The sequence below is a fragment of the Pogoniulus pusillus genome, chromosome 6, assembly GCF_015220805.1.
Source record: "Pogoniulus pusillus isolate bPogPus1 chromosome 6, bPogPus1.pri, whole genome shotgun sequence".
In the NCBI taxonomy this organism is placed as follows: Eukaryota; Metazoa; Chordata; class Aves; order Piciformes; family Lybiidae; genus Pogoniulus; species Pogoniulus pusillus.
Window position 1 is genome coordinate 8,056,859 of NC_087269.1, and position 12,664 is coordinate 8,069,522.

General features: G+C 40.9%; 1 protein-coding gene across 1 annotated transcript in view; it reads left to right on the forward strand.

Moving 5' to 3' along the window:
• CCDC186 (coiled-coil domain containing 186) overlaps nucleotides 1–12,664 on the forward strand; it is a 40,810-nt gene that overhangs the window by 3,668 nt on the left and 24,478 nt on the right. The window contains 1 exon segment of the mRNA XM_064144346.1: nucleotides 9,896–10,586. Within this exon segment, the coding sequence (XP_064000416.1) occupies nucleotides 9,907–10,586 (680 nt within the window). The 5' untranslated portion in view covers nucleotides 9,896–9,906.

Genomic DNA, 12,664 nt, shown 5'->3' on the forward strand with positions numbered 1-12,664 from the left:
TTTGAAGCAGGGTAGAATGTTTTGGTGAAAAGAAGTAGATCATAGGCTGTGAAAGGAAAACAATGGTGATGTCTACACCCCTCAGAATCTTGCTGAAGAAGAAAGGCAAACACTAGATAACACTCTTGCCATTTTTTTGTGGCACTCTCTGGCTGGACTGCATCTGAGCTGCATCTCCCTAACCTCACCCTCCACTCACCTTAGCTTCTTAACCTCTTGGCTGAACCTCTCTTCTTCCTTAGGACTGGAGTAAGGTTGAGAGGGGCAGGGGGAAGGTGCAGGGGTGGTTGAGAGCCCCTCCTGGGGACTCAGGTTTCTGGGAGGGGAGTTGTGTTTCTGTATTACTTTTTACCTTGTATATTACTGTATATACTGTAGATATCTGCTTGTGTATTGTGCTAGCTGTAAATAGCTTCATTTATATTCCCAGAGCCCGGCTGAGACTAGTCTGGGTGATTTCTAAAGTGTAGGGGGCAGGGAACACCCAAACCATCACAATGTTGGAACTTTTGATTTGTCCCTCTACACAGCTGATACACAGCTACTTTTTGTCATTTGTCAGCTGCTGTATCTTGTCATCTAGAACAGAACTCCTTCAGCTGAATCCTTGTTTCTTAATAAATCTCAGTTGAAAATAGAATTGTCTCTAGGATTTGAGTTTCCCTCTTTTGCAGTGTTACCTAGTGATGTAGTGCTTAGTCTGGGAAAGCCATTTGTGATAGAATCCTTATGAGAGATGTAAACTACAGATAAGTTTGTTGTTAGTTAGAAAGGAGAGGGAAGTTCATTTTGCTGGTCAGCATGATGACCATCAGAGAATAGTTGAGGATATTTTGTTTTAGCAAAAACGAAACAGAAAAACCTCACCTTGCACTGCAGGTGGACGAACAGGGCTGTTCTCATGAAAGCTTCTTGGTTTAGTCTGGTTTAACTAGGTTACATTTTCTGTTCACACAGCACTTGATACACAGGGATAAAATCCCCCACAGATTTCTAAATATGTAGGTAAGCTGTATGTCTGCTTTCATATTCAGCTTTGCCAAAATTGAACTATTTCATAAGTGTCTGCATCTGGTACCTCCAGTATCAAAATGAAGCTGCTGTTTCCTCGCTCACTGCCACAACACTGGGATCTGCTGGCAAAAAAAAGTAATAAATCTATGTAAAGCCTGTGCTAGTTTGAAGCAAGCTGGAATGTTTTGGTAACAGAACTAGATATCGGGCAGTGAAATGAAAAACAATTGTGTCTACTTCTCTCACAGTCACGCTGAGAACTCTGGGAAGAAGAAGAAAACATTCTCCATTTGGTCTCTCACTCTTGCTTTGGCCTTAGACCTGGTCACATCTCATTAACCCTGCTCCTACTAACCTTGCTCCCTAACCTCTTGGCTGCACCTCTTTTCTTCCTGAGAACTGGGGTAAGGTTGAGAGGGCCGGGGGGAGGTGTTGGGGTGGTTTGAGAGCCCCTCCTGGGGACTCAGGTTTCTGGGAGGGGAGTTGTGCTTTTGTATTGTTTATCCTTTGTATATAACTGTATATAATTGTATATAACTGTATATATTGTAAATAGCTGCTTGTAAATTCTGCTAGCTGTAAATAAATTGCTTCATCTATATTCCCAGGGTCTGTCTGAGTTAGCTGGGGCAAATACAAAGTGTGGGGGGGGGCGGGGTAACTCCCAAACCATCACAAGCCATAGATCAAATGAGCAATTTTGGTCGAATTGAGAGGAGGACACAGAGGAGCAGAGATGTTCATAAAATATTTTTGTAAAGTAATTTGAAATTTGGTACAGAGAATGGTAACACAGCACTTGGGACAGATAGGCGATTATCTGAGTTATGTATTGCTGCCCAAATGTTCTGGCCTAGTGCAAGAGAAAGTAATGATTTGCTTCAACTTGGCAGGCTGAGGATGTTAAGTTTAAATCCCTTTTCTAGCTGTCTTCGTAGGAAGTTTGCCAAAGGACGAGCTTTATCCCTTCTCCCAGGAATTGACAAGGGAAGCTGCACACTAAACCAGAATTGCATAGCAAGGGAGATAAATGAATTGACTTTAGCTTGCCATGAGTTCAAAAACCAGAACCTATATGGAAGGTTAGTAACTATTACAGGCCATCTGAGGAGGCTATTGCTTAAGAGTGTTTGTTTAGATTTTTATGATGAATTTCCAGTGGAGCTTATCTTGAAAAGCAAAATAAAGAGTAGCAGCAGCAATTTTGTGAGTTATCAATCCAGCAGTTTGAGAAAGAACGAGGAAATAAGGATCTCAAATTAGAATGTAGAGAGAATTGCTCTGAAGCAATTTCAAGGGGCTTGTTTTCTAGGTAGATGTTTTGCTGTCAAAATGTGGACTTTGTTTAGAGATCCGTAGTGTTCCCTTAGCAAGTTTATAGCACAGACTGCAGTGGCAATGCAACTGTATGAGTGCTGAGGTGACATCCACTTAAGAGTAATAGTGACTTCTGGGAATTCTGGCTGCTTTTGTTGGCATCACCAGATTTTCCTGTCATTTAGCTTCTTGCCTGGCCTGCTCATAGTACTTAGGATGCTGCTGACTGTTAGGGTCGTCTGCCCATAAGCCATGGAGCATGTCATCACTCCTTTCCTTCTCCCCCACCTACTCTCTCCAGTGCATCATATCTGCATTACAGTGTTGGGTCCTTTTGAGACTTTATTAAAGGAAATTTAAGTGCTCTGCTGTGATGGATATGATATGGAATAGGAAAGAATCTAGCTTTGTAAATTTACATGGTTCTTCTATTTAAAAATTAGTTTCTTTCATAGTCTATTAAACCTGGCTGGATGCTTTTTGTATATCCAGAGGTGAAAAACATTTATGGTCTTAATCTGATGCCAGAGCTGTGTTTTCAGTATTTTGTGGATTGCACATAAGCTTGTTTGGAGAATAGATGATTCCGTCTTCGTTGGTGGGTCTGCTGCAGGGTTTATCTTGGGAACACAGCTTTGAGTGAAAACTACCTACCTGTGATGGTTTGGGGGTTACCCCACCCGCCCACACTTTTGTATTTGCCCCAGCTAACTCAGACAGACCCTGGGAATATAGATGAAGCAATTTATTTACAGCTAGCAGAATTTACAAGCAGCTATTTACAATATATACAGTTATATACAATTATATACAGAAATATACAAAGGATAAACAATACAAAAGCACAACTCCCCTCCCAGAAACCTGAGTCCCCAGGAGGGGCTTTCAAACCACCCCAACACCTCCCCCAGCCCTCTCAACCTTACCCCAGTTCTCAGGAAGAATAGAGGTGCGGCCAAGAGGTTAGGGAGCAAGGTTAGTGGGAGCAGGGTTAATGAGATGTGACCAGGTCTAAGGCAAAAGCAAGAGTGAGAGACAAAATGGAGAAAAAGTCTTTCTTCTTCCCAGAGTTCTCAGCGTAACTGTGAGAGAAGTTGACATCAATTGTTTTCATTTCACTGCCCGTTATCTAGTTCTGTTACCAAAACATTCCAGCTTGCTTCAAACTAGCACACTACCCAAAGATGATGCAAAATCCTTCATTGTTGAAGGGAACTGCCATACTTAACTGCTGCTGACCATTATTATATGCTGTAATGCAAAACTGAATGTGTCAGGTGTCAAATAAACTGCATTTACTGTATTAACTTCTTGTTACTGTTCCCCTTCCATAAGATTTTGTGCTTCAGAGTCACTTAGCTCAATGCTCTTTGCTTTCTTCCAAAAATCTACCCTGATTTGAACAACTTTTTGAGTATGCACACACCCGAGAATCATTTGCCTCTCCTTCCTCTTTTGTTTGCCCTTTTCTCTACAGTAGGCTTTGTAGCTTAAACATATTTTTTTCTCTCTTCTAAGAATGACTTTGATTTCGTGGGACCTTACCTGTCAGTCTGTTTGCTTAACAGAACCATCCTGGGCACACACTTCTGTCATTTTTTAATCTGGTTATTGTGAAAGAGCCCCATTGTGAGAGTTACTAGGTGACAAGGCACACACTTTCCTTTTTTCCCACGTTGTTAGTGAGTTGTTCTAGAAAGCCACACCTCAGGAAAACAAACACCAATTTCCTGTAGTTATCATTTAATATGCTTCTTTAGATGTCATCTTTTATGTGTGTTGGAACAAAGCCACTTGCTCCTTTTTGACTGTTTATGATGTAAGTATTGAATGGATCAGTCTCTAGTTTATGAAATTAAATGCTAGCATTAATAGTGCATCTGCTTAGGAAAGTTCTTTGTAGTCAGGGCTTTAAAAGAATCATGTTTGTGCTCCATAAGAAGATTGAAAAGACAAGCAGTTTGTAGTGGCATAATATTGAATTAAAACGTACCGTGTTCTCAGTGCATGCCTGTAAAAACAGACTAGCAGACTACAGCTGGGAAAGGTTGTGTTCTTAATTAGATCTGTGCAGACAGTAGGAAGTGGACAGGGAATTGCTTTCATCATAAATTACCTTCTAGTGGCTGCGAATTAGCAGTACTGGAATGGAGGGGGAAGATCTTCAAGTGGCTGGAGTAGCTAACCTGATGGACAGCTAAGGGATGAGTGTGTCAAGAGCACTCTTAAGAAGTAGGGTGCATATGTAATTTTCACTAGAGGAGAGGATTGACTGATAGAGAATCATAGAATCAACCAGGTTGGAAGAGACCTCCAAGATCATCCAGTCCAACCCATCACCCAGCCCTAACCAATCAACCAGACCATGGCACCAAGTGCCCCATCCAGTCTCCTCCTGAAGAAGCTGCTTTTCTCCGTGTTCAGTGAATGAACTCTGAAGCAAAGACTTACTATTAAAGCATGTGTGGAAAGGAACAACTTTGAATCTCTGTTCTTCTTTCCCTTAGTTGGTAACAGGCTGATAGAGGAGAGAAAAGAATAAGAGGAGGAGGGAGAAAGGGCTTAAATTTTGAGACTAGAATGATAGGTCTTAATTATCTGCTAATATAGTTTTTGAAGGGTGCAACTTGTTTGTAACTGCTGTATGTATACAGAGGTGGTTTTGTTTGCTTGTGTAAATGGGTCCTATTGGTGTTAAGGAAGGTGATCTGAGCTGAGTTTGTTCCCTCATTCTCTGCTTCGCTCATCACCCCCAGGTTTTGCACTGCTGTATTTCCACTTGCTTTGCTTTGTGTTACTGCATTGTGGAGAGACACAAGTGGCTGTCGTCTTAACTTTAGACTAGGGTCAGGAACGCTGAGGAGGTGTGTTAAGAGTGTCAAACTAATTGTGAGGAGGAGGAGAGCTGGTCAAACCAGTTGTGTGAGCGCAGAGTCTTGCCACAAGGGCAGAAAGAATTCTAAGCCAGTGACAGAAAGCTTTCCACATGCCATGCTAGATGTGTGTCAGTCTCACAGATGGCTGGTTATTCTAGGTATGCAGACAGGCAAGCTTGGGCTGGGCTAATCTCAGAATGCTAATTTGAGAAGTTCCTAGCCTGGGTGTTTTAAATTGGGTTGGTAGTGATGCATTCTCCAGTGCCATGGGCAGCAGGAGGCACATACGCTGTGAAAGCAAGACAAAACCCGCACGAGAGGCACTGAGGAGTAGGGCACTTACCATACTGTTCAGAGACTCAGCCTTGAGGAAGGGCAGAGCAAGTGGTTTGAGTAAATTTTGCAGGTGAAACAGTGCAAGAAGGTCAGCCAGTGCTCAGATGACACTTGGCTATTCATTCCATGTGCCGTGTGCCGACCTACCACAATTTACTTGTCTGATGAATAAACAAGATCTCGTTACATAAAACAATTGCAGATGTGCCTTTTTTGATTGCTTTTGGTGCCTCTGGAAGACATCATAAAAGACACTGAAGAACAAGGGGACACAGTCTCAAGTTGTGCCAGGGTAGGTATAGGCTGGATATTAGGAAGAAGTTCTTCACAGAGAGAGTGATTTCCCATTGGAATGGGCAGCCCAGGGAGGTGGTGGAGGCACCGTCCCTGGGGGTCTTCAAGAAAAGACTGGGTGAGGCACTTAGTGCCATGGTCTAGTTGATTGGATAGGGCTGGGTGCTAGGTTGGACTGGATGATCTTGGAGGTCTCTTCCAACCTGGCTGATTCTATGATTCTATGATTTTCTTAAGTATTTTGTGAGAATGATATAATAATCTTAGTAATTCCCTGATTTTTTGCAAAAGTCACTTTTAAGGATGAGTGTGATAATGAAAGATGGATATGAAACCTGTAAAGACATGAAGCTGCTCTCAAATAACTATCTCTTGTCCAATTATCTGGGACTTGCTGTATCCGTATGTTTGGTGTGAAACACTTAAATATCAGTAGGTCTCATTTCAACCAGCTACTGCCAGGCTGGCAGTGTTGATCATTTAAAGTGACTTTCACACAAGCCCTCTTGCTCCTGCTTTGTAGCATTTCTGCAGTTCTCTGTCTCTGGATTTATGTCTGCTCTATTAATTTGCCTAAGGATGGCATAACAAACTTTGGGTATTTAGGAGAAATTTGAATGTCGAAATGAACCTGCGCTGACTGTTGCTCCAAATGATTTATTTTTCTGGATATTTCCTGATAGGAAGATAAATTATATCCAGTGACAAATGCAATAGTAGTTCTGTTTAAAAGTTAGTCATTACAATATGAAAGTAGGCAAAAAGTCCCCAACACCTCACTGGATTGTGTTGCCAACAGAGTCAGGTAGCTCTGAGCCGCATATGGGAATGGGAAAGGCTGGTAATATTCCTGACATGGTTAGTGATATTCTTGCTACCACTGAAAATTAGAACAAGTCTACTAGGAACACTGAATCGTGATAACTTCTTATGTTTTGTGCTTTAACTGATTTGTATAGGCAGTATTCAGATTCCCCATGTGTTTGTTACAAAAGTGTAAGACATGGATATGGAGTTGGTGATGTATTATTGCTCTACAGTTGAGTTGAGTTTCTCCTTCTCTGGAGATATTCTAAACCCATCTGGATGTGTTCCTATGTGATCTGGTATAGGTGATCCTGCTCTGGCAGAGGGATTTGACTGGATGATCTGTTGAGGTCCCTTCCAGCTCCTGACATTCTGTGAATTAGGCAAATGTATTTCTGCTTTCACATAGGTTAATCTTTCTAGTACTAATTCACAGGATCATTTACAAACAGAAGTAACACAGCAAGATGAAAATTTAACATCCTTCCCAAAGGACTACCTTAAGAGGACTGTAGTTTTCACTTGTTGCTTTCATATAAAGAGAAATAGCATCCAGTTCAGTGACCAAACAAAGATTTTAGGTGTGGTAACCAAAGTTCACATGTCTCATTTTATCACTTGTTGGAGTGAACTGCAACAGCTGGGCGGTGATGAGCGGCTTTGAGGCATTAATACATCAGACAGCTGCACAAGTTGAGGAGGGGTTTATAACACTTGGAAAGTACTTTTAAAATGAGCAAAACACCCTCTGATAATTCTAGAGGAATTGTCAGGAAGAGCTTAGAGTAGCTTAGAGTAACTGCTATAGAAAAGTTGTACCTCAGCTCTGTACTAGTACCGCCTCTTAGTACAGTTGAGTGTGGATTCTAAACTGCACGTGACAAGGCAGACACTAAAAGGTGAATTTGTCTTCACTCTTAACAGCATACTTTTCAAGTTATCTTCTGGTTGTTGGCTGTACTAAGTGCATCAGTCTCAAAAGATTGGGCATTTCAAGCACCTTTTTAATTAAGAAGGAGCTAGTCTGCTCTACTGCTGTCAAATAATGCTTTTCCTTGCAGTTGTGTTTGTACTCTTTGCTTGTGAGTTAAGATCATCAGTGGGGGTGTTTTCTTTTGTTTGCTTTATTTTAGAGTAAGAGTAGCACATGGTGAACTTTCATTACTTGCAGAAGGTACCAAAAAGTAGCACTGAAAGCACAGTTGTTTGGGCTGCACAAACCAAATGGATTGATTGGTTGGCTCTAGTGTTGACTTCAGTGTAAATCCTTTGAAGCAAAGGGAAATCAGAGATTTGCTGAGAATCATAGAATTGTTTTCATTGGAAAAGACCTCTAGGATTATCAAGTCAGCACCACCATGGCCATTAAACCAAGTCCTGAAGTGCCATGTCCACACATTTCTTGAATGCCTGCAGGGTTGGTGACTCCACCACCTCCCTGAGTAAGTTACTTGTATTAATACAGACAAATCTGTTTGTAAGATGGGGAGCCCTTGAAAAGGTTTCACCTTGCATATAAATTCTCACTTTCACCATCTCTCTTCTCATTTGCAGCTTTCCTTACCAGCTTCTTTGGGTTCCCACTGACTTGTACTGGTTTAGGGGCTGTAGCACTTAGGGGTTTTGCTTATTTCATAAAAATGTGTAGTTATCATTTGGTTGGTGACTGTTACCCATTTGTAGCGTGTTCTTTTTCATACTCTCAACCCTATGTTCACTTTGGCTGCTTTTTTCCTTCCTGATTAGCTGGCAGTGGTAGTGTGACTACTGTTTTCAGATACAAGTGGTAGGTTTTTCATTTGATGGAATTTCCTGGTAGAATCTGCTGGGCCAAGGCTGCTGCATTTTTTTCCATCTGATTTTTATGCCAAACAGTGAAAGGTGATCATGGTAGCAACTAGTCATAGACCTAATGAGATTGACCTATCCCTCCCTTTTAACAGTGCCTCAGTGCTAAGCATTGGTTAATAAGGCAGGATTCGGGAGAAATGGAGCCAAGCAGCTCAGGGAGGTTGTTTCCATTCAGAGGGAGTCAAAGGACAGTCTGGAACTGAAGGACTTGGACTGTGTGTGACTGTAAGAAAGAGAAAGCAAGTATGAAAACAAGCCTGACGTTTCAAGGTTATTGCTGCTTTTGAGATAATTGTTGGAATAACAAAGTTGAATTTATAAAGAAAAAAAAAATCCATTGTTTTTAAATAGTCTTATCTTACCCAATATTGGATGATAGGGTTGCATCCAGAAAGTTATGATTAGGTAACCTTCAGAGGTCCCTTCCAAACCAGACCCTTCTGTGATTCTAATGAATTTTACCAAAGGGAAGTTAGATAAGGGCTTCTCGTGCTTGCTAAAAATGCCAGCAGGCTTTCCAGACACCTGACCATCTGGGATTCCCAAAAAAGAAGGTAGAGCATTATACCCAGACTCTTCCCAAAGTGTTCTGGCTACTTGGATCTCAATATGGTGCCCTTCTAGGAGAACACTTTCTACATAGCTTTGCAGCTCCTCAAGCATTTGCTCTGCAAGCTACTTTTTGTGAGTGCAAATCTGCTGCAGACCATCTGTGTTCTTCCAGCAAGAGATTTTGACTTCAAAGCAGAAAGAAGTAGGGAATCTCACCCCTGTTCTCCCTCAGCCCCTTCCTTTAGGTTGGTGCTTATAGAGACACCCTGGTGGTGACTACATGACAGTAAGGAAGCTGAATATCCTGATTGGGTAAGAGCATCACCCTATGTAGTGAGAATGAGTAAGTCAAGGCATGCTATTGCTTTGGGGCCATGTATAGGAAAATAAAACCCTTAAGGCTCTAGATTATTTTTGTCATTGCTAGTTTATGCCTGAAGTGTTTTTCAAAGATGGTTACTTGGAATTTTTATGAATGTAATTGATAGAATTATTCATTCTAAGAAGCTTTACTTCTTTTTATGACTTGGCACCTTAGTAAGTGCACTACTTCTTCTTTGCTTTCCTTGATTTCTCACCTTCCTTTAGAAAAAAAACTTGTGCTGGAATTTTTATGTAAATGTTTGGAAGATCAACAAACTCTGCATAAAATTTCATGTATCTAAATATTTTTGCTGTTTTAAATTTTACTTTCTGTTAGCCCTTATTTCTCCTCTCCCAGTCTCTATTCATTTTGATTTGGAATATAATATGTTGTGTTTTGATTATATATGTTGTATATAATATGTTGATGTCAAATATAATATGTTTGAATGTAATATGAATATATTGTGAATTCTGCTCCTTAGGTTTTCAGAAGATGATGGAGGGACATTTACTCAAAATGCAAAGCACACTGGAGCCAGTCAATCTGTCAGACAGTGCCTCTTCCAAGTGTCTAGATAAGGAGAAGTCTGATAAGTCGTCTGGAATGAAGGACTGCCCAAACACTGATTATAGTGGAGATGATGCTGTTGTGTTGGAAAAGGAATCAGGGTTGCTGCCCTTGGACCACGATTCAACAGCCGTTGACGTAAGCAGCACTGGTGCTCTGGGTGGAAGACAGGACCAGCCGTGTGGAGAGGCAGATGGCTGTTCCCATAGCTGCTCTGAAAGAAAGGTGGAAAGCTCCACAAAACCAGAACATTTATCTAGTGAAGAATTCGAAAGACAGGATGTAAAAACTAATGAGACAGAACAATCATTAATGGAAATATTGGAGGAGCTAAGTAAAGACTCTGACTTGGTGAAAAGAAAAGGTGATAAAATCTATTCAGAGAGCCCTTACGACACAGACTACACAAAAAAGCTTATTTCCACAATGCGTGAGACTTCCTCACAGGAGGATTTGCTAAAGGACATAGAGTCTGAACTCCTATCTACAGACTTTTCAAAGGAAGGGAAATTCCCTAACGGTGTGCAGAAGGGTGAACATGCCTTGGCTCTCTTTGAAAAGTGCGTGCGAGATAAATACCTGGAGCAAGAACAAACTATGAAAATGTGAGTATTTGAGTGTGCTGAGCACAGCTGGAGGTGTGTGTAACAGTGTGCTGTGCAAAAAATAGCCCCTCCTGAGTTGTTTTGAGGACAGTTAATGAGCTTTTTAAATGACGTTCTTCCAGTGAGGATTTATTTTTGCTCGTGGTGTGTACTTGTAAATGAAAATGCCTGCTTAGATCTCTGAATTCTTGGGGAATTTGGCAGGAGCTGAATAGCCAACTGTTTGGTTCACTTTGAATAGCCTACCACTCTTTAGGATGACTTAAATACTGGAAAAGTAATGGTGATATAAAAATAGTCCAGGATTCATTTAGTCCAGGATATATCTTTGGATAGATAAATCTTTGTAGTCTCTAATTCCTGCAATGTGCATTTTATTTGAGTTTGAAACTGCTTGTTTCTTTTTTGAGTAGTACTCAGTCTCCTGTCATAGTCCAGTGAAGCTGATGATCAGTTGAGAGCTATTCTTTGACTTGAAAATGTCAGCACAGATAAACTACTGTCTTAATGCATTTTGTAGGAAGACTCCTGAATTTCATGGCTTGTGAACTTTGCTATAATAAATTGGGCTTAATAGTTCTACCAGGCAGTATGCTACATAAAGAATATTCATCAAAAGCCACTTCTTTACTTAATTACTTGATTAGTGTTTCATATTCTATATTGTATTGCCCCTTCAGAATGTTTGGGTTGGTTGGTTTGGCTTGGGTATTTTTTGCTAACAAAATTTAGTCATTAACTTCAAATTTATTCCTGCTTGGGGGGCTGGAAATGAGTGTCCTGCTCTTCATGTAAGGCACTCCAGTACTGTAGTAGGGGTGGGCATCAAAGGGAGGGAAACCAAACAGAAGGAGAAATGCCCAGCAAGGTAAGTGTTGTTTTGCACTTGTGATGGTTTGGGTGTTACTCGCCCCCCCACACTTAAGAAAGTCACCCAGACTAGACTCAGCTGCTGGAAAATGGATGAATGAAGCTATATTTACAGCTTAGCACAATATACAAGCAGATATATACAATATATGCAGAAATATACAAGTGAAAAAGTAATACAGAAACACAACACCCCTCCTAGAAACCTGAGTCCCCAGGAGGGACTCTCAACCACCCTTCCACCTTCCTCTCACCCCTCTACTTTACCCCAGACTTTGCCTTGCGTTCAAATATGAGTTTGGAGGGTCATCCAGGGGGATTAGGAGGCAGATGGATTAGTCACACAGACAGCAGGTTGGGTTAGAGAGAAGTGCAGCCCCGAAGACAGGGAGTAAACAACTGCCTTATCTATGTTTATATTCTTATTCTTGTACATTTCAGCAAGCCTGTGAGTGAAATAGACGTCACCATTGTTTCCTTTTCACAGCCTATAGTCTAATTCTTCTCACCAAAACATTCTAGGTAGGCTCAAACTAGCACAATATCTCGCTAGTTAGCATCTGACAGAATGTTAGTTGATAACAGGAATGCTTAGGAATGCATAGTTGGATGCTCAGTAATTATGGAGGAAGAGTGGGAACTTGAAGTGGTGGATGTGTAAGCGGTTGTAATTCCAGGAGGTCACAAGTTAACAAGTTCTGTGGGTTTTACTTATTTATGGTAATCTCAAAGACAGATCTCTGTTTCACCATGGACTACTCTCTTAGAGATGAGTGTTTGTAAATATATCCTATATTGTGTACACACACAAAAAGGTTTTTCTATAAACATCTTTGGTCTCTTTCTTTTTTCCTGCCAGTTGCTATCTCAGCTGCACCACTTGGGCTCTTAGGGACTCACCTCCAGAGTGTTAAAAGGCTGTGGAACATTTTGTTTGGTCCAAAGAGCACTCTGGATTGGGTTGATGGGTTTTTTTTTTTGGCTATTAGTTTATGAACAGCAGGGTTTCTTATAGCATTGCTCTGTAAATAGCCCAGTTGTCTCCTGTGATCAGATCTAAGATACAAAGGTGAGGGCTGTGTAAATTAGTAATTTATAATCCTGGAATTAAAAAACAGAAGTTCTGAGTTTTCTTTCACTGATGGTTTTGAATGCTTTGTAATTTGGAAGATTTAATTTGTTCAGAGAGTTCTATTTTTTTTGTTACA